This window comes from Armigeres subalbatus, chromosome 2, assembly GCF_024139115.2.
Source record: "Armigeres subalbatus isolate Guangzhou_Male chromosome 2, GZ_Asu_2, whole genome shotgun sequence".
Taxonomy (NCBI): domain Eukaryota; kingdom Metazoa; phylum Arthropoda; class Insecta; order Diptera; family Culicidae; genus Armigeres; species Armigeres subalbatus.
The window spans coordinates 301741845-301764569 of NC_085140.1; the positions used below are offsets into that span (position 1 = coordinate 301741845).

The 22725-nt window shown below is 42.2% G+C and overlaps 1 protein-coding gene across 3 annotated transcripts in view; it reads left to right on the forward strand.

Moving 5' to 3' along the window:
* LOC134212494 (homeobox protein 2) overlaps positions 1-21939 on the forward strand; it is a 477571-nt gene extending 455632 nt beyond the window's left edge. For all 3 annotated transcript variants that reach the window (XM_062690426.1, XM_062690425.1, XM_062690427.1), the window contains 4 exons: positions 18956-19649; positions 19711-19960; positions 20028-20449; positions 20526-21939. In XM_062690426.1, coding sequence (XP_062546410.1) covers positions 18956-19649; positions 19711-19960; positions 20028-20449; positions 20526-20632 — 1473 coding nt within the window. In that variant the 3' untranslated portion in view covers positions 20633-21939. The remainder of the gene's footprint in view (positions 1-18955; positions 19650-19710; positions 19961-20027; positions 20450-20525) is intronic.
* The last annotated feature ends 786 nt before the right edge of the window (positions 21940-22725 follow it).

Here is a 22725-nt window from a genome sequence, read left to right on the forward strand (position 1 = left end):
GTTTTATGGACGGTCTTAAGCTAACACTTCGGTGGTGAAGGCAATGTGAGTTATTCATGGGAGCCAGAGTGGTTATCCACATGTTCGGAAAGCAAGTCGATGCTGCCATTATTTTATTATTGGCGTAAAAATATCGTTGTAGTGATCGTCAGTTGGTAATTTTAATATGACAAAATGGATCGGGTTTTCCTTTATTTGTATGCTTTTTTATTCATCCCGTGAATAAAAACCCTTTCACTAAAAGCGGAACAAGTAGGGGAACTGTTCCGTTTCCCATCTCACTAAACATATATTCATCTCATCGCGAAACAAGGAAATACAGCACCAGCTTCGTCGCTTCTTTTTGCTAACAACCACAAAAAATCACAAAAATAAGAACCAAATTAAATTCCTTTTCATTGATTAGTTTTTAGTGGGATAAATATCGGAGCTTTGAGATGAAGTACAGAAGACCCAACCCTATCCGTTTTTATTCTGAATGGATGATTTTCTAACTTTCGGCACAACCAACCAACCTCGTGGGATATTCCAAACCAATCACTCCAATACCTCCCGGTTGCTAACCTTTCATACTTCTTTCTGGAACCGCTTTCGCAAAGTTGGCAAGTTGGCGGCAAAGAAATAATATACCAACCTTCCCACATTCGCACAAAAACGTTCCGCGGGGAATAATCAGACAGATGATTGAACAGATCAACCGCTCAAGATGGTTTTTGTCACCGGTTCCACGTGCGCGAAATACATCGTCGCCTCAGCCGCACGTCATCTCCTCCAGAATCGACAGGGCGCAGCCGGCTGCTTCCACTAACGTACGTTTCTGGGTGATTGATGTGATCTCGGAAAATGGTGAAAATCCGTCACCCGAACGTCGTCAGACAGCCCAGTCTGCGAGCGCGTGAGACGGTAGCAAATCAATTAAAATCAATTTATATTCACTTCGCTGAACAAACATTCCGGAACGTTTTCCGATGCTGCTGTGGTGGCTGGCACACATCCTATAACTCTTTAGAAAGGAACAGGCTGTGGGAAATCGGAACAGCAGAATTCTCTGCCGATATGGATGGAACATCGCGAGCAGAAGTTGCTTAATTGCATTTTCCAGCCTTTATCGGCGTCGCCTTAGTTGCTGTGCATCCGATGTCGACAGGTCCCGTCAACAACGTGGTAGGATTTTTGCTGCTGGTTCATCTGCAGAATCACCAATACGGCGTTGTTGTTGCAGAAACTCGGGCTGCGATTGCTACGGTCGTGCCTAACAACAACAGATAAGCCAAGGAATCCTAATCGCAATGATGAAGAATGGAAATTGTCCATGCGCGATGTAGGTTGGCGCACCACGGGATGGCTATGACGTCTTCTTCTTCTTATTGGCATTACATCCCCACACTGGGACAGAGCCGCCTCCCAGATTAGTGTTCATTAAGCACTCCCACAGTTATTAACTGCGAGGTTTTAAAGCCAGGTTACCATTTTTGCATTCGTATATCATGAGGCTAACACGATGATACCAGAGTCTATTATATAGAGTTGCGCAAAGAGGATCTTCTTACACTTATTCTGAATGATCTTCTTGTTATTGTGTTTGCAACTTTCGTGTTTGTTCAACCCTTAAAGTGACTTCACGGGAGTGTTCACTTCTAAAGCTTTTTAATTCGATAACCAAGTCACCCACAGAGTGCAAACACGTGAGTTTCTTGTTGCTACTTTATTGAGGGAGTGTATTGAAGTGTTTTGAAGTTGTTTCTAGAACAAATCCAATACATTTCAATTCATGCGTTTTAATTCGCCATAATAATCATTAGGCGATAACAATATTTCCGCCTTACCAACAAGTATTTGTTTACTTTGCTCGATAGGTAGACGGTTTGACAGTTCAATAGGTAGATTTGGCTTCACTCTTTGCGTAACTCTATATATAATAGACTCTGGATGATACTTTCATGCCCAAGGAAGTCGAGACAATTTCCAATCCGAAAATTGCCTAGACCGGCACCGGGAATCGAACACAGCCACCCTCAGCATGGTCAAGCTTTGTAACCGCGCGTCTTACCACACGGCTAAGGAGGGCCCCATGTCTATGACGTAGTTTACGTAATACAAGCATAGGAGGAAAAATACGATAAAGGAAATCTAGTTTGAATATAATTTAATCGTTTGATTAAAAAAATCGATTTCAGAACTGATTCAAGTCACATGGCTTTCTTGGTGGGTTATGAATGCGTCACCCATCTATGGAGACGCATGGTTGATAATAAGAATTCGTCGTCATATAAATACTAACACTGTAGATCTCCGATTATTCAAAGGTACTTAATTTTCGGGAATTTATGACTTTTTTTTCCTGTTCAGGTGTGGCACTGCGACCAGTTATTAGATCTATTGTAGCGTTACCCGTATCCTTAGTGTTTAAATGCATGTCGAATTACTCCATTACTATTGGTAAGCAATGCAGTATCGGTTTCGATACAGTTGTTGTTTTGTTTTCTCAAGAGCACCATGACAAGGTCCCGCTATTTAGACCCTTCACAGAGAGCAATCCCATTGAAGGCGCGCCCCTTATCAATAGGAAATCAATCCTTTCTTGAGAAAACAGAACAGTAATACTGTTTTTGGCCATGCATCGGAGCCCTAGCCACATCCTTGTCTTGCTTCTAGAATATCACCAGTAAAGCTACAAACCCGGGATTTAGCTCTGTCTACAAGACCATTTCAAGCAAGAGAATTTGTTCAGTAATAAAAACTTCCGTGTGTTCCTCTCAATACCATTGTTCACCAGTTCAAGAAGAGTTAGTACGTACATCGTTAAGGCTCATTCACAAATTTCATAACGCAAAAAAAAACGAATTTGAACCTGCACCCATCCACCCCACTGTGACATGTTTGTAACATTTCCTTTATACACATCCACCCCCAACTGTGGCACATAACGTCTTTTCAAAATTTCACAAAAAATTCTAAATTAGTATTTTTAGTGAACTCTACCAACTTTCTACATAGTACCGAGTAGTACATAATAATACTGTCGAATATCAAATTAATCAGCATTTTAGTTTTTAAAATTATTTTGTTATCATAAATGTTACCCGTAACAGAACTGAACAAATCAACCAACCATCTACACAAAGCGTAACAATCTGTAACGCAATATTGTGTAAACCAACCCACCCACCACCAAGGTGTTATGTTTGTGAATGAGCCCTTTAAACCCCTGAATCAATTTTTCCAGCAGTCAGTCCAGCCTAGGACCGGGTACCGAGGTTTTTTTAACTAATTGCTTGAAAAGATGTTTCCGCTGCATACAGTTTAGCCTCAAACAAGAAGAATTCGAGTCTTTCAACTGTCTACAAGGTAACATTAATTATGTTTTATTTCTGCGACTGCTGTTGGTAGCGGGGACTAAATACGATGAATCCTTAATTACCACAACTTATTGCCCTAGCTAGAAAATGGATTTAGCTAGGGCTCTGTTTGGTAGATCTTACACCGCAACACACTACGTCAAAGTGATCTACCTTGTTACGGGACTGACTATGACTTATAGTAAAGCAGATTGAATTTCAAAAACGAAAGCTCCGTCTACCATACGCGCATACATTTTTTTCGCAGTTTTTTTGCCTTTCTAGTACACCAACCCGACCAGTAAATAGTAACAGATTTATATCAGAACTTGTTAATCTGTTACAGCAGATTTTTATAACAGCGGTTGTTATAAAACATGTATCATTAGTAATTAAAATAACAAAATTTTTAACTAAATCTTACTCTTCTAGTTTTAACAAAAATATTACTAAATATGTTATTAATTGAACAAAAATTTGACTCGATGTGTTACATAAAAAGGGGTGAAAATAGCTTATACTATGTAAAATTTCAGCTCAATCGGACTTCGTTAAGGATTTGTCCAAAGCGGTCATGGTTTGACTTTTTTGAACCACGAAAATTTTCCAAGGGGGGTGGGGGGTACAGGAAAATTTCGAAATCGATTTTTTATTTTTTACGCCAAATGTCTTAGAAATGCATGAAGCGTCGAGATCTGGTGTTATCTTGAAAAAAAAATGACTTTTTTGAACTTCGAAATTTATTTTATGACATTTGTCTTAGAAATGCATAAAATAGCGAGATAAAAAATTTCGTGGTTCAAAAAAGTCAAGCTTTGAACACTTTGGTCAAATACTGAACGAAGTCCAGTTGAGCTGAAATTTGGCATAGGGACTTTTTTCGGGAAGATAGAACTTTTAAGTATTACCCGTTTTTGAAAATCGAAAAGTCGATTTTCAATGGCACCCTAATGTTTACTCAAGAAACGAGCTTTTGATAGGAGGTCCTTCGTAGGACCGACTTACATATCCAGTAGACCTCTTCATGTTTTCAAAAAGTATCAAAAATTCAACCGGTCAGCCCAGAATCACAATTCTTATGCTAAAATAAGTCTCCTGTCAAATTTTCAGCTAATTCCGATAAAATTTCGAGGTGGCTCAGGTCAATGTAGTGTTTTTGAGCTATTTTCAATTTTGGAAAAAAAAATTACAAGAGATATAAACGGCGAAAACTATTACAACAACCTCTATACGGAAGCTTTTGGTGTGCTCTACAAGTCTTGTGAACATTGCGATTCGTTCCGTTCACGTTTTGTCAATGTTAAAGTGATTTTCGAGCTTTTAAGTGCATAAAAAAACTGTTTCCCCCAAAAGTCGTTGTTCTACAAAATTCTTGAGTTTATGACAAATGATTTCCAATTTATTTTATTATTATTCCTCTTTTTTCCCTGGAAATTTGTGTAATATATTTGTCAATGTGCGATTTATCGTTAAATTCTTAAAAATCAGAAGCTGAACATTTGTAATAAATTTGCACGCTGAGATTTCTTTAAACAAGTTGTTCAAACAAAGAAGCTTCGATTTTACTTGTTACTACGATGCACTCAATGTTAAAAGTATGCAGACATATGGTGAAATTAACAAAATTTGGAAATTGTTTGTTGTAAGCATCAAATATCATATGATTTGATTTATGTTTTGTTCGATCAACTTGTTTGAAGAAATCCTAACGTGCAATTTTATGACAAATATTCAGCTTCTGATTTTTAAGAGTTTAACGATAAATCGCACAGTGACAATTATATTACTCGAATTTTCAGGGAAAAAAGAGGAATAATAATACAATAAATTAGCAATCATTTGTCATAAACTCAAGAATTGTGTAGAACAACGACTTTTGGGGGGAACAGTTTTTTTATGCACTTAAAAGCTTGAAAATTACTTTAACATGGACAAAACGTGAACGGAACGAATCGCAATGTTCACAAGACTTGTAGAGCACACCCAAAGCTTCCGTATAGAGGTTGTTGCGATAGTTTTCGACGTTTATATCTCTTGTTAGATTTTTTTCAAAATTGAAAATAGCCCAAAAACACTAAATCGACTTGAGCCACCTCGAAATTTTATCCGAATTAGCTGAAAATTTGACAGAAGACTTATTTTAGCATGCGAATTGTGATTCTGGGCTGACCGGTTGAATTTTTGATACTTTTTGAAAACATGAAGAGGTCTAATATCCAGTATTTTGCGCACGATAATGGCGGCCGCGTGAGTGCCTTTTTGACATTCAGGAGGTAGAAAATATTTACATATCTCAATCAATGCAGGCCTTGACTCATTGAAAAATATTGGCACTCACCCGGTATCAACAAACAAACAAAATGTCGAATATTTCAATTGCGTTATTCATGTGTTTGGTACTTTAATCATGCTTTTTTATAATGATTTTATTTTCTAGGAATATTTTCCACAGAAAATCGAGAAATGTATAATGATTATAATGAGTGCTTTTTATGGGAGAGGAAATCTGCAAGCAGATACCTGGGTGAGGTGGTATCCAAAAAGTGTCAGGTTTGATTTACTAATATCAAGCAATACTGCAAGGGGACCTTCGAGCATTATGATCACTGATTTACATGTACCTAGACACCTCTTGCATTTCTCTGCATTTCCCATGTTTATCCACTTATCTAACTTGATCCTTGGCCAACTTGGCACCACTAGCATGTTACTAGCGGGTAACAAATAATTATTATTACGACTTGTAACAAATAAATCATTATTATGGGAAAATTGGGTATTGCTATGAAGTTTCAACTAATTGTTGTTGGTTAAACTAAAAGATATTTTAGTTACTAGATAAAGATTGTCGCTACTGTTCCCTTTGTTCTGCTGTCCGAAACATGTGTGGTACATACCTGTCAAATCGTATGGATTTTCCTTCTTTGACATTTAGCTCCCCTATCCTCGCCAGCAAAAGATGTTCCGGACAGCGACGACAGCGACAATCTTTATCTAGTAACTAAAATATCTTTTGTTAAACTGCAAGCTTTGAAAAAGGAGAATATTGGGAAGAAAGGTCCGTGACTATCCCCAACAAATATCATATTGTTAAGTCGTTTAGTTTTATATTAATGCGCATCGGGCAGTCGATGTATGCTCGGACGCATCATGTTCGATGACATCATTTGGTTGCCGAGTGGGTGGCAAGATCCATTGATCCAGTTCAAGGATGCAAGAAGTTAGTGAAAGCTTGGTGAGGTAGTTGACGTGAACCTGTGAATCGAGAAGCATCAAAATAGTAGAATAGGCATTTTTGAAAAGCCATAATAAAAACATATTTCGGTGACGAGCTGTATTGAATTTTATTTTCCCAAATTTCCAAACGGAAAGTTTTGGAACTATTGTGGCCAAACTAGCGTCGAGTTTTTTTCCGTGCAGCTGAAGTGCACACGGTTAGATGACTTTACCCATTAATGGGTACTATGTTATTGTTGATATTATTCCTACCGTCAAAAACACACCCATTTTCTTGAAAAGCGCCACTACCCATTAAAATGGGTAGTGGCGCTTTTTCAAGAAAATGGGTGAATTTTTCACGGTGGGAATAATATCAACAATAACATAGTACCCATTAATGGGTAAAGTCATCTAACCGTGCAGGTGATCGGTTATAGTGGTGCGCGTATCTGGAGGTTGCCACCCGGTAGTCATTAACCCTTCCTAGCATCGATTCGGCCACCATTGGGATCGCATATAGACACCATCACAGGAAACCTTTGTTCTTCCCGTTTGCGATCTACGGACCCCGACGCTTACAAAGCCCCAGCCTGAGTTCCCGCGGCGAGTTAGATAAACCGGCGCCAGTGAATAACCGATCGAGTCCTCCGTCCTTGAGGCCGTAAGTTTGTTTCTCGCGCCGTATTTTTCGTTTGGTTACTATAGTCGATGCAGTTATGCTAGAAAGTTAAATAAAATTATTACCAAAAATTAATAGGGTAAAAGACCCAATAGTGGAGGAACTAGGCACGTTCTATCACTATTTGTTGGCTCACACCAAGTCCATACTTCATTCCACCTACCTCGAGTGTGCATATGAAAGGTCATTCATTATATTTCATCCAAAAACTGAGCTAATTGCAGCAACACCCATCATTGTTTCCTAAAATGGTACCTCCAATTATTGGTGCAGTGTTCCAATGGTTGCGGTAATTTTAATTCAGGTTCCTATAGTTGCGAATCTCATTGCTTTCATATGGGACTCGCAACTATGGGAACACTACCGCAACTATTGGTGCAAGGCTGAGAAAAATTTAAGGTATTTAAATGATACTTTACCGATTTTACGGGAAATTCATAACCGTTTTCTGTTATTTCTTCTATTGACATGTCAACAAATTGGTAGACTAGATGGGTTGCTGCGTTTGAGACGTAAATTTTGTAAAAATAGCACTACCGCAACTTTAGGAACACCCACGACTTTTGGAAGTTTTACCCTAGGAGAATTACCAAATCCTTGAATAATATAATGGGCCATATTTGACATATATTTGTTGATAACAGATGAGTGCCAATGTTTTCCAATGAATCAAGGCCTACATTGATTAAAATATGTAAATATTTTCTACCTCTTGAATGTCAAAAAGGCACTCATTCGGCCGCCCTTATCGAGCGCAAAATACTGGATACCAATCGACTCAGTTCGACTGTATGTGTGTTTTTTTTTCTTTCCTAAGCAATGGAGGGGGAATCTGCTCAACAGACATCCTAGGTTGGACGTTCAGGAAGTGCGGGGTTAGGGACCACCTCCATCAGCAAACGAGGGAGGCAGGACTACATCCCCGACCCGCTATACCATTTCCATTGCCGTCAAGCCCGTCGTCCCTTCGGTACAACCAGAAAGTAATGCATCAAAGGGGGGCCAGTGGACAACGCACCCTCGAGGTTAGCTGCGTGTCCTTGCAGCACCGAACATCGTGACTCGCTTTTTTAGAAGAACACAATGGTATCGTGCCAGCGCATTGCCGGCTTTCCAGGTGGCTTTACCACGCCCTATGTCTTCGGAAGGTGAGAATGGTCGACTTCGCGCCTGCTTCCCTCTGCACGGCTGGTATCAAGAATGATGATGTGCAAATTGACCTCTCTGTGATAGGGCCTATTCGCCAACACACGGAGTGACTTGCCGACGCGGTGCCTACGCCTGCCCCAGCCTTGACAAGGACCCCTTTCCCACCACGGGCACGGAACCTGCCCGGTTGACCGACGCCGCGAAAGCGACGATACCATGTTGTTTTTCGAGTTCGACTACAGGGTACCGGTATAACCCATAAAGCCGACTCCAAACCCTTGTACCACCTCTTATTTGCGCCTGAACTAGCCATCCTTGAGTCCACGCGCCACCTTCTGTGTAGCTCCGAGGCGATTTGGACGATAGCCGATAAAACGGCGTTCCGACCAACTTCATCTTTACACATCCTCCAAACTAGGCTGTCCGGGGTAGTGTCCAGACCACATGTGGCAAGCTTGTGGTCACGCATTGTTCAAGCATTGTGCGAAAACGCGGGCACACGAACAACACGTGTTCCGCCGTTTCCCCTAAACCTGCACACACCGGACACTCGGGCGAGGCCGAGTGTCCGAACCGGTGTAGATACTGTCTCAAGCAACCATGGCTTGTAAGGCCATGGGTCAGGTGGGGAAAGTGATTTTTTTTCCAAGTTCGTTTATTTGGTAGGCTCAGGCGTGTATAACACTTTACGGAGCCATATTTCTTTGTGATATATACAATCAATGTCATTTTTTTCAGTTAGTAAGAGAGGGATAGGAGCCAGCGTACTCGTGGTGACTAGAGATTAGTTACAATATTAAAGGATGGACGAGGCTTAGGATTCGGAATCAAGGAATTTCGGCTGCTGATCCGGGCATTTGGCGTAAGGGACGATGTGGCGTGTCGTCGTGCTCGAGGATTGGTTCTACTGGGAGCGTCTTCCGGATGGCCTGAGTAACGGAGATCTACGGAACATAGAGACAGAGACAGTACAAAAAAAAACTTTGACAGAAGAAAAAAAAATTAGATTTTGATGTCAGAATCACAAATGAAACTATAAATGGCCTGCATGTAGACCGCATCACGATCCCCCAAAACACCTCGAATTTCCCTGAAGGGTTGTTTACCTCGGGCCACAAGGGTATCCAATAGTCGCTCTCTGGAGGCGTCATTTTCCGAGCAGAACCAAACTACGTGATCGATGTCATCATAACCGGCTCCGCACCTACATAAGTTGCTATCGACAAGGTTTATTCTGTACAGATGTGCGTTTAGTGAATAGTGATTGGACATAAGTCTCGACATCACGCGAATGAAGCCTCGACTTAAGTCCTCACCTCTGAACCACGCTCGCCCAGAAACTTTTGGAACTATGGAAAATAGCCACCGTCCGAGTTCATTGTGTGTCCAATTCCTTTGCCAACTTTGAAGAGTACTCTGACGGACTAATGGGAAAAACTCGTTACTCGAGAGTTGTCTATCATAAACCTCACCTTCCTGTGCGCCCACCTTTGCCAGCGAGTCTGCCTTCTCATTGCCGTAGATTGAGCAGTGAGATGGGACCCAAACAAAGGTAATCTTGAATGATCTTTCGACCAAAACACGCATCTGCTCTCTTATGTTTGTAAGAAAGTAAGATGCGTGCTTAACAGGTTTCATCGACCGGAGTGCCTCGATAGAACTAACACTATCCGAGAAGATGAAATAATGGTCTACGGGCTGATTGGAAATTATCCCCAAAGCGAAGTTAATTGCTGCCAGCTCAGCAACATAAACCGAACACGGTTCCTGAAGTTTTCGGAAGGTGGTTGAAGTTACATTGAAAACACCGAAGCCAGTGGATCCGTTGATGCGAGAACCATCAGTGAAATATCTGTTGTTGCAATTGACATGTTCATATTTTTCAGAAAAAAGTGAGGGAATAGATATTTGTCGAAGATGATCTGGTATTCCTTGAATAGCGTATTTCATGGACAGATCGTATACAATTGAGGAACTGTCGTTGGTGAAGTGAACTCGAGGTGGATTATAACACGGAAGACAAAGATCTGAAGAAATGTAGTTGAGATAGACTCTAAGGAATCTTGAACGACAAGTTAGTTCAAGCATATTATCGAAGTTATCTAGAACAAGTGTGTTACTTGTTCCACATTTGATGAGTATTCTAAGCGAGAGCTCCCAGTAACGGTGCTTTAAAGGAGTGACTCCAGCAAGCACCTCCAGGCTCATGTTATGCGTTGAATGCATGCAGCCAAGGGCAATACGCAAACAACGATACTGAATTCGTTCCAATTTGATCAGGTGGCAATCAGCTGCTGAGAGGAAGCATAAGGAGCCATACTCTAAAACAGAGAGAATAGTCGTTCTATAGAGTTTGATGAGGTCTTCCGGGTAAGCACCCCACCATGTTCCGGAGATAGAACGTAGAAAATGGATCCTTTTCCGGCATTTTTGTATCAAATACTCAATGTAAAGTTTCCAGGTACATTTGGAATCAAACACGACCCCAAGGTATTTAGAAGATAAAGATTGGTTGATGTCATCATTCAACAGCTTGAGTTTCAGTTGAGCAGGATACCGCTTCTTAGTAAACACAACCAACTGAGTTTTTTTGCGGTGAAAACTCGATCCCTAAATGTCTGGCCCAAACAGTCAGATTATCCAGGGTACTTTGCAATGGTCCTTGCAAGACAGCTGCACATGGACCTCTTAGAGAGACCACGGCATCATCTGCAAGTTGTCTGAGCGTGCATTGTCCTTCCAAACAATTGTCAATATCTTTGACATAGAAATTATAAAGCAAGGGACTTAAACATGAACCTTGGGGAAGGCCCATGTAACTAGTTCTGGAAGTTGTCAAAGTGCCGAGTGTGAAGTTCATTTGTTTTTCTGACAACAAATTGTACAAGAAATTATTCAAAATAACGGGTAATCCATTACTGTGCAGATTGTCTGACAGTACTTCTATGGAAACTGAATCAAAAGCGCCCTTAATATCCAAGAATACTGAAGCCAATTGCTCCTTGTGCGCAAAGGCCAGTTGTATATCTGAAGAAAGCAACGCTAGACAATCGTTTGTTCCTTTCCCTTTTCTAAATCCAAACTGAGTATTTGAAAGCAATGCATTTTCTTCGACCCAATGGTCGACTCTTGAAAGGATCATTTTCTCCAATAATTTTCTCATGCATGATAGCATGGCAATCGGTCGGTATGAATTGTGATTAGACGCTGGTTTCCCAGGCTTTTGAATAGCTATTACTTTGACCTGTCGCCATTCAGGTGGCACAATGTTGTACTCCATGAAACAGTTGTACAGGTCAAGTAATCGTCTTTTGCGATATCTGGGAGGTTTTCAGAAGATTGAATTTGATATTATCGCATCCCGGAGCAGAGTTATTCGATGAAAGAAGAGACATAGAAAGTTCCAGCATTGTGAATGGTCCACCCAATGAACCGGGATCAGTGACTGATTCTCGAAATAGCGGTTCTGCTGGTACGGAATCTGGGCAGACCTTTTTTGCGAAGTTGAATATCCATCGATTGGAGTATTCTTCACTCTCATTGGTGGAAATGCGGTTCCTCATGTTGCGAGCCGTTTTCCAAAGTGTTGTATTGAGGTTTCTCGTGATAGTCCCTCGACAAAACGTCGCCAGTAGCTACGTTTTTTTGCCTTGAGAAGATTTTTGAGTTTTCTTTCGAGCCTCAAATACTCTTCAAAAAGCTCTGACCTTCCGTGTTTACGGGAGGCCTTGAAGGCATCAGATTTCTCAGAATACAACTTAGTACATTCATCGTCCCATCCAGGAGTGGCTGGTCTTCTGATGACAGATGTACTTGGAACGCGTCGTTTCTGAGCTTCTAGTGCGCTTTTTTGAATCAACTCAGTAAGGAATCGATATTCATCCAAAGGGGGAAGAGTATCAGTTGATTCAATACCAATTTTGACCGCCGATGCAAATTTTTGCCAGTCAATGTTTTTCGTGAGATCGAAAGGAACATTAACTGGCTCAGATTGTTGATAGCCACTCTTAATTGTGGTGACTATCGGCATATGGTCACTACCATGGGGATCTTGAATTACCTTCCACGTGCAATCTAATGATAGTGAATTTGAACATAAAGACAGATCAATACGGCTTTGTTGACCATTTGGTCCTATTCGAGTTACTTCACCAGTGTTCAAAATATTCAAATTGAAATCGTCACACAAATCATAGAAAATAGGCGCTCTATAATCGTCATACGTTTCGCCCCATCCAATACCATGTGCGTTCATATCACCCAATATCAATACTGGAGATGATAGGAGGAGACTGCGCTCCAAAAATGTCGACGATTAATAGAGGCATTTGGAGGAATGTACACTGAAGCTATGCAAAGATCTTTATTCTTTACATTTATTTGGCAAGCGACGATCTCTAGGCCATTAACAGTCGGAATGGAATTCTGTAGAAGGAGTAGCACTTTTGATCCCCAAAAGAACGCCACCATAATGATCATCCCGATCTTGGCGAATAATATTAAAATCGTGGAAGTTGATTTCATCTTCAGAAGAAAGCCATGTTTCACAGAGTGCAAATATATCGCAATCGGAATTGCGAATCAAAAACTTGAACACGTCTAATTTATTTTTCAGACTATGACAGTTCCACTGCAGCACAGTGATTGTATCTTGCATGGCCGTATTATCCATCGAAAGATACAATTTCTGCAAGCAAGGGCCATGAAACAGTCAATTGCTTCAGATAACTTTCTACTGTTGGTATAAAGAGGTCAATGAGTGGCCTCAATGAATTCGGAATATTGAACAAATTCAAAAAACGGTCCACGAGGTCCTTAAAGGAGATCAATCCTCGCTTGGACGGAATTTTTTTTCTGGAAGTGCGAATTGCATTTTTTCTTTCATTGATTCTCCTAACCGAATGTTTCTTGGAAACATCGGGCTTAGGCAATGGCGGCAATGTCTTGCTGCAACTAGGATCCAAAGGAGCAGTGAAGACAGATTGCTTCGGGATTTTAAATAATCCCCCATTACCTTCAGATTTTGGCAAGCTTTTATGGATGACATTTGTTCTCTTACGGCGCGATCCCGGGGAAGACGGTTGCTTCCTCTTTTCGGGCACGTGTACCTCCGAAGAATCATCCATATCAGCTACGTCGGAGTCCAATTCATCAAGTGGCAATGGAATCGTAGTAATCACTTACTCGAACGGCAGCTGAAATAGCAGCCGTTGCGGTGGTTGTGGCGGATGTGTCTTGCGACTTAACCATTTCCGCATACGACTGCTTGGAGCGCTGTACCAACGAGCGCTTCACTTTTTGGGTGCGCTTTTTGTACACCGGGCATTCTTGCAATGTGGATCCATGCCACAATAAGCGCACTTTGTAGCTTGTTGTTGACAGGACTCCTCCCTATGCTTTTCAAAACATTTGCCACAACGGGGCTTATTGTCGCAAAACTCGGCAGTGTGCCCCAACTGTTTGCAGTTGGTACAATTGAACACCCTCGGCACAAAAAGACGCACCGGAAATAACATATTTTCAATATCTACATATTTTGGGAGAATCGAACCGGCGAACGTCACCCGAAGCGAACCTGACTTAGAATACACTCTTTTACCATCTACCATGGTAGCTGAATGCAACTCCTTGCAATCCAGAATATCCACAGTAGACTCCATTGCATTCTTTAAGCGGCCTTTTCCCGCAAGTACATCCTTGCAAGTCAGGCTCGCTGCGTTGATCACACCTTCGATTTCGACCTCCCGCGAGGGGACATAAACCAAATATTCAACATTGTAGGCCTTGTCTTTAGCGATTTCGTTTGCATCCTTGTATGTAGGTGCGGTTATGCGTAGTTTGTTCCGATTTACCTGATGGAAATCAGTTTTCGGAAAACGACGCGTCAAATCTCGCTTAATGCCGAGAAAATCTAGGCTTTTCACTTTCTGCCGAAAGTAAACAACCCAAGGCCCAGGAGAAGATGCATGGTAGAATCGTGTGCGACCACCATCTTTGGGAGGCCCACTGCCCTCCGCAGTCTCCGCCTCCATTATCACCTCGCAAGGTGTTGGGAGTATAGTTATTACAAGCTAAGAACTAATAACTATTAACTAATAAGAAAAAAACTAATAAAAAAACTAATTCAAACTATTCTAATCAGACCCACTCTGTGGGAGAACAATACAACAATCTTTGCCACTTATCTGCGGCTGCTGCTGTAGGTAGCAGCAGTAACAATAGCCTGCTTCACTGGCGTCGCCAGAAGCAGCTACTTCCACTCGCCGACAGTGATCGCCTTGGATCCGTAGGTAGGATACGCACCACACAATAGCACTCCACTACCGAACACAATCCGCGAGGAGATATAGCACACACGTCTGGCTCGTTCGAACGATCGGCACGGAATGAGGTGGGGAAAGTGAGGTCCCCATGACGCCTCTTGACCCACGTACCTATCTCCGGTATCAACCTATGTGTCCATCTACCCTTAGTGGAACTGTCCCACGCACGCTGCCATTTGACCATTGAGGCCAACCTGACAGTCCTACGGATGCCTCTCGTGCCGCGCATTTCGAAGCACTCTATGTATTCACCGATAACGATGTCAATAGGCATCATACCGGTGATGACGCAAAGTGTATCGTGCGACACGGTACGGTACGCGCTCGCAACTCTTAGGCACATGAGCCTATACGTACTTTCTAACTTCGCAGGGCCGTGCCCCAAGCTGACCCCCCATACCTCAGTATGGACAGAGCAACGCTAGCCAGAAGCTTGCGCTTGCTGGCATAAACCGCAGAGCTATTGGACATCATCCGGGACAATGCCACTATAGCTGTGGAGGCACGCTTGCAGGCGTAATTGACGTGGCTACCAAAGGTGAGCTTATCGTCGATCATTACCCCCAAGAGATTGATGGAGCGTTCAGAGGTGACCGTGCAGTTGTCTGCCCTTATCACCGCTTGGTGCTCCGACATTCGGTTGTTAACAACAACCACCTCAGTCTTGTGGTGAGCCAGTTCTAACTTCCTGGATCTCATCCACTCCTCCACAATTGCGATCGAGTGGGCTGCAGTCAACTCCACCTCTTCGATCGATTCGCCGTAGACCTCCTGCATAATATCGTCAGCGAAGCCGACGATTACCACCCCCACCGGGAACTTCAACCTCAAGACACCGTCGTACCTGACGTTCCATAACACCGGACCCAGTATGGAGCCTTATGGAACCCCTGAGGTTATGTCAACGCACTTCCGACCCGCCTCCGTGTCGTATACCAGTACTCGATTCTGGAAGTAGCTTCCGAGAATCTTGTACAGGTACTCGGGAATTCCAAGACGCAGGAGCGCATCTGCAATAGCTGCCCAACTGGCACTATTGAAAGCATTCCTCACGTCGAGAGTCACTACTGCACAATAGCGAACTCCCCTCCTCTTACGCTGGATAGCTATCTCCGCGGATTTGGTAAGCGACAAGATAGCATCTACGGTCGACTTACCCTTTCGGAAGCCAAACTGGTTACTCGATAGACCATCCGCACCCTCCGTGCGTATCAACAACCTGTTGAGGATGATCTTCTCGAGCACCTTCCCCGCCGTATCAAGCAGGCATATAGGACCAAGCTCTGCCTTTCCAAGCTTCAGGGAAGACTGCCTCGTCCAGGCATTTCTGCATGACAGATCTGAACATCTCGGGAGCCTCAGCAATGGCCGCTTTGATGGCCAGGTTCGGAATACCATCCGGCCCTGGCGCCTTACCTACACTAAGGGACTGTGCAATCCCCGCAAGTACCGCCACAGTTACTTTTCCCTCGTCGGCCACCCTGACCCCTGGCACCTACACAAAGTGAGGCCAGGGACTTTGGTCATGGCGTGGGAAGAGCCCCGCGATGATCCTGTCCAGCATCTCTGGAGACCGCTCTGTAGAGGCCATCGCCCCACGTGTCTTGGCCATTACGACCCTATAGGCGTCACCCCATGGATTCGCGTTGGCACTTAGACAGCATTGGCGTAAATAAGGGGGGGCCTGGCCCCCTCCAGACCTACTTGTGGCCCCCCCAGAAAATTTTGAAAAGTAATTCCAACTTAGTCAGTTTTTATTTCATTTACATATTTCCTACATATTTCTTAATTTTGATTATGAATTCTATAAATATATTTTTTGTTGCGTTATCACATCTATGACCATTTGTTCAGCAAAGCATCGAAATATTTAAGTTGGACCCCCGGGAACATTTTCTCGATTTTTAAGCTAAAATCAATGCCGCTTCTAATTCAGTTGCTAGCTTAAAATAATAAATTTGTTCTGCATTCTGGTCGCAGAAACATAAAAACATAATTGTATTAAGATATAAATATTTCTGTTCTATTAAACTACCATCCGCTTCAAAAAAGACTGAAGCAACTACATCAAAATGAGCACATGTACACAAATCCGGTCAATGAAATTTCGAACGACCATTCTTTCATAAATCTTCGAGTTAATCGCAAGGTATGCCGCAAAACAGTTGATCGAATTCCTATGGAGCTTTTTGCTCTCGCTATATAATTCTGGCACAGAAAGATATAAAATTATAAAACTTAAGAATCTTTGTTACAATGACAGAAAAACCAACAACGCATTCCATTGAAAGTATTAGGACAAAACTTAGGCAACTCACAACAGAGATTGCATTAAAGAAATATTTTTATAATCCTCAAAAGATCTTGTTCGCCATTCAATTTTTTGGCGATTTCATAAGGATCATCGGAAAACTCTTTTGTGCCTGCTTTAGTTAGAATTTGTTCTTTAGGATAAAAAAAAAAAAAGATTTAGAAACCAGTTCGTATCAGAAAACATTTCTTTTGCAGCACAATTCAGATCGATTTGGTTGCTTCTCAAGTCTCTTTGAGTTTTGCAGAGAAATCTCTCACCTATTCAGAAAACCATAATAAAGCCTCTTCCTAACGTCAGTAACTACAAAAACCCTATGTTATTCTGGAATTTGATTTATGACTCATAATTTTATGACTCATGGAATTTATGACTCATAAAAACACTTTAGGATTCCAAATTTGTGTTCATCGGTACTTAACTATTTCAGCACATAGCATACATTTTGGAATTGCATGAATACTTATATTGATTATGACAAAATTTCGTGGAATTTATTCCACATCCAAAGAGTTTCAAAAATTTCAAGTTTAAAAAAATCGAGATCTTTATGCATTAAGTAATCATGGAAATGCTTGAAAACTTTCAGAAATATACTCATATCGAATTTCATTTATAGATAATTCGAAGAAGATTCTTGAATCTTAGATTACACACTTATCCACATTTAGTAACATGGAGAAGACAAGTTAACACAGACACAGCGTTTTGAAGCAATCACAACATCATTGGAAATCAATTGTATTATTCGCGATTTTTTTAATGTTAGTTCTAGGACGAATGAGCGATAAACTTAGTTAAACAATTTCTATTGCAATCCATGCGCACAGTGCTTTAAATCGCCGTTGAAAATTACATCCCACCAGCTGGTGCCATGGCCCCCCCTAGACCGAGACTCTAGTTACGCCTATGCTTAGACACAGGTCCTCGAAGCAGGCTTTTTAGCTTGATCTAATCTCGGTCTTCAGAACGGCTCTAGCAGCCACGAACGCCACCCGTCGTTCAACACGCTCCTCTTCTGTGCGTGCTCGCTGCATCCGCCTCCGTGCCCGTAGGCAGGCGCGGCGCAGGTTCGCAATTGCTTGAGTCCACCAGTGAGCCGGTGGCCTCCCATTCCTAGGGTTGACTTTCCTAGGCATGGTGGCTTCGCATGTACGCGAGAGTACTGTTACCAGCTGTTCGCCGCTCAGACCGAGAGTGTTGTGCTCGCGGCGGAGCGCTTCCTTAAACACTTCGTCGTCGAAGTACGATGTCTTCCACATACGAGGGCTAGGCCTCGCCCCTTCTACCGTCCGTTTCCTATTGAAAATTTGCCATATCGGACTGTGGGTGCAAAAGTTATGGCCAAAGTACTATTTTTATAACACGAGAAAGGCTCCATCACTAGGTGGATGAATTTGGGTTTTTCTAGAACGGATTACGTCAATGTACAATGAATGTAGCATATGGTAGCATGCTGTGTAGTGCCGGAGTGAGCGTATTGCAGATAGTCGTGTCGTGCAGCGATGCTTGTGGTGGAGAAACAGGACACTGGCCAACCGGTTTGGTGATTGGAGGTTTCACACCGTTCGCCTTCTTCGGAGCTTTCGGTCAGTTTGCTTTACCACGTTCGAACTTTAACCACTACACTTTCAAGAACGCAATCGGAAGCAAGTCCGTACATCTCAGAAGCTGAGCGGTAATTATGAGAACAGTACAGAATGCATCAGCCTTATTATTAAACTGTAAGCAAAATGTATGATCAACTACATACAAAGCGATATTAAATCTCAGCCAGAGCATAAGAAATTGCTTTTACTTCCATCAATGCAGAACAATGATTCTAAGACAATTTATCAGCCTCTAAGTTGATTGATTTGATATTGATAAGTTAACCGTTTTCAAAAACATGTGACTTCACTGCCATTAATTGAAATGCATCTCATTCTCATTACAGATCAAACTGGTAGACGTCGAAAAGGTCGAGTGGTTAAACCGCCGGTCGTACAGCGCAATTGGCTTGCTTCTCGGTGCGCGAGAAGGTCGCGTCTTATTGCGCTGCGACCAAGGGCTCGAGGATTGGTTCGAACTGCTGGAGGAGTGCACCCTGAGCAGCAAGGAACGTCGTCGTGCTTTACGCCTGACGCAGGGGCCCCGATCGCGTGCCTCGCTTGCCGCTCCGGTGTCACATACCTCGCTGCAAAACAACCATCTTGGCCTCGGTGGAACCTACTCCGGGGCGATTGAAGACTGGCTCATGTCCCGGCACCACAAAACGTCCAGCAACCATCACCATCTGCACTTCTTGCACTCGGATTCCGTGCCCGATCTTAGTACCATCAACGAAAACGGCCTAATTAGTGGAATGCTTACCAACCAATCGACTCCGAAGAAAGTCCCGAATGCACGACATAACTTCATTGGAAGCTCATCGAATGGCTACAATAGCCACAACGGAAGCTACAGCAATGGTTTCCCGTACTCACCACTCAAAAAACTGTCGGATAACTTCCTCAACGGCAATAGCACCTACATTATCAACGATGAAGACGAAGAAGTGGAATTGAGACGAGGAGGACGATACAGGGACAACGATGATCTTTACCGGCGACCATTGGGGCCATCTGGCAATGATAGCAATCGACATTCACGTAATATTATTATCGATCAATTTCTCAAGCAGTTATTCAGAATCCAAAATTCTCCTTCTAGTTTTAACAGATCTGGACTTTTCGGCCTGTGATAGTGGACTGGACACGCCACCCTCGACGCACCGTCCGTCCAGCTGTCGAGACAATGTGTTCATGATTGCGGCCTACAACCATCACAACCAAAGCATCAACAAAGATAAAACCACCGATACCGGAATAAGTTCCTCGCGTGGTACTTTGGTATCACCGGCCAACAGCATTCGCCACGGTTTCCACAACAACAATAACAACATGAACAGTTATGGCTCGAGGTAAGGACGATCATTCTACCAGCAAGAAGAACACGTGATTAATGTTATCTAAACTTACTACTCTCAGATACAGCGTACAGGAGCAGAAGATCTTGCGGTCGCGCAACAATACCGAAGAAAATAAGAACTCTATCAGATCGATTCGAGCTGAGTTCTTCGAGCAGAACAAATACAACAACAACAACATCACCAACGGTCATCACTACCATCCACAGCAAGGGCACCAGGGAAGCATCGGAAGTAACGGCAACATCCATCACCAACAGCATCAACAGCAGATGTCGCCACATTACCATCCGCAGCAGCAGCAACAACAGCATTGCAATGGGCTTAACAACAACACCAACGGGCACTATCAGCAGCACTACAACGGCAACGGCAGTATTAACGGAAGCACCAATGGGAATGGGACGGCTGCGTTGCGAGACCGCTATCAGCATCCGGCACTGACGGCGATTATCAACGAGTCGCAGGGAATGAAGTTTAGAGGTGAGTGGAATGCTTTTCGGATTTGAAGAATGTTCAGACAATTCTAAGTAAACATTTCCTATATCTTTTTATTCAGATCGTTCCTACTCTGATTGCCAGCAAATACCACGCCGACAGTGGACTAGCAACACACCAAGTCCCAAACGCATTCCATATCTGGGAACACCACCAACACGTGTCTAGGAACGTCTGTGAGACTCATTCAAATGCCCAAAGGCATATGAACTATAACCAATCGAATTTTAAATTCGTAGGAATACTGAATTATGCGATAATCGTGAGTGATTAGTATTTTTTTTCAAGTCTATTACCAACCGCAGTTTGAATTCATAGAATTTGAAGTAGGAGTATTGAACGTAGTTGCAGCAAACTTGTAGTCTTCGACATGTAGCGTGGGCGATGATATTGGAACCTTTGCAGTTTTTCCCTGTGTTGCAGACTTGCAGATCGATGTAACATTTCTACTCAGAAACTTATCGAATCTCAGTAGTTACAGTGATAGCAGCTTTATCACATTCATATTATCGAGAAAGTCTAGTTGCGCGTTTTCTTCCAAAGCATTAATAAGTGTGTAAGTAGGTTATTTCTGTTTCAGAAAAGGTATTGAGTTAATAACGCTTTTTAAGTTTTGACCAGCCAAACATTATGAAAAATAGCGCATCAATCGCTTCTCCACTCGAACAAATAATCAAAATGATTCGTATACTTTCCCTACGTATAGTTGTCGTCGTGATTAATGTAAGTTAGGCAAATAATAATCGAAAACTCTCAACGAACACGTTGGACTTTCTTAATTATAGGTCATTGCGCGCAGCAAACCTAACCTCACTATTTTGACAGATACTGGTCCTGTTGTTTACGTTTCGGACTTAGAATTTTTTTCATCCAAATTAAATCTACATAGTCCATGATGTTGAAGACATTCTGTACATTCCGCATTCAAAAATTGGTAATTATCGATAAGTTTAGGTAATTATCGATCAGAAAATCCAAAGAATGATAGAAGTATCTCAAAATTAAAATAAAGTCGTCTGTAAACAACAGGACCAGTACCTGTCAAAAGTCGTGTGTGACGTCACTGTGCAATGGAGTATTGAGGGGAATAGTTTAGAATGCCCACGAAATGTGTTATTGCTTTTAATCTACTTCTTTCTGAAAAGCATTTGAACACTCAATTGGAAATCAATTTTGAAACATAAAGCCAAGTTTTCTTTGTTCAAAGTAGATCTTTGTACAACGAAAAACCGTTGGTGAAAGTGATTACGCATTACTTCAATAGTCAGCGTTAGTTTCCCCAGAATAGTGTTAGGAAAACGAATCGAATGCAAGTAAAACGGAAGTGTTCACCGATTTTAGATTCTAACAAACGAGTGCGAAAAAGTACGCCAATACTGACGCACACTGAACAAGGGTCTAGTGATGATGTTTTTTGTGCATAGAGCAATTCGTGTTTAGGCGATATTCGAAATAAAAATCAGAAAACCAAATAACAGTAAGATGCTTAAAAAATATCCGAATGCTTTGTAAACCACCTCATCATCCGGTGCGAAGAATTAAGACTTTAAGGTCACTCCTCACGGAATCCAAGTTTCAAAGTGCTCGCGTTTTCGGGGGCACACCACTCGATATGGAGGCGGCGCACAACTGTCATTTTTGTTGATTTAGCTTTGCTGCGTCGCAGCATGCGTGAAGAAATAAAAATGACAGTTGTGCGTTGTCAGTGTTGAACTTAATCTGTAGATTAAAAAAACACATTAATAAAGTTTAAAAAAAAAGTTGTGCGTTGCTTCCGTATCGAGTGGTGTGATCCCGAAAACGTGAGCACTTTGAAACTTGGATTCCGTGAGGAGTGACCTTGAATATGTCAAGTTTGCGCAATTGCACGCCGTCGCCTTGACCATTGTCCCTCTTTGCAGTGATGTCCTGTTGGGTTTCTTCACATATTATGTCGTTTTCGGTTATTGCTGGGACGAAACTATAGTTCAGCCCCGGATCCGCTCTAACAGATCCGATCTTTTGTATTTCTGAATTTTTTTTTTATTTGAGAGGGTTCGAAAAAAATGTTTCTTGTCTCTGGGAGGGGTTTATATCCAAAACCACCCCCGTGACTACGCCACTGTCTCCTGGTATTTCTTGATTAATTTCACGTCGATCGATCTTTTGATAAATCTGCAAACTTGATGTTCTCCATAAGATCCGTTCGTCACGTCATCCGTTGTAATAATTCGCTCTTGCCCCGTTGACACCAGCTTTTTATACTGTTTGGCGTTGACAAC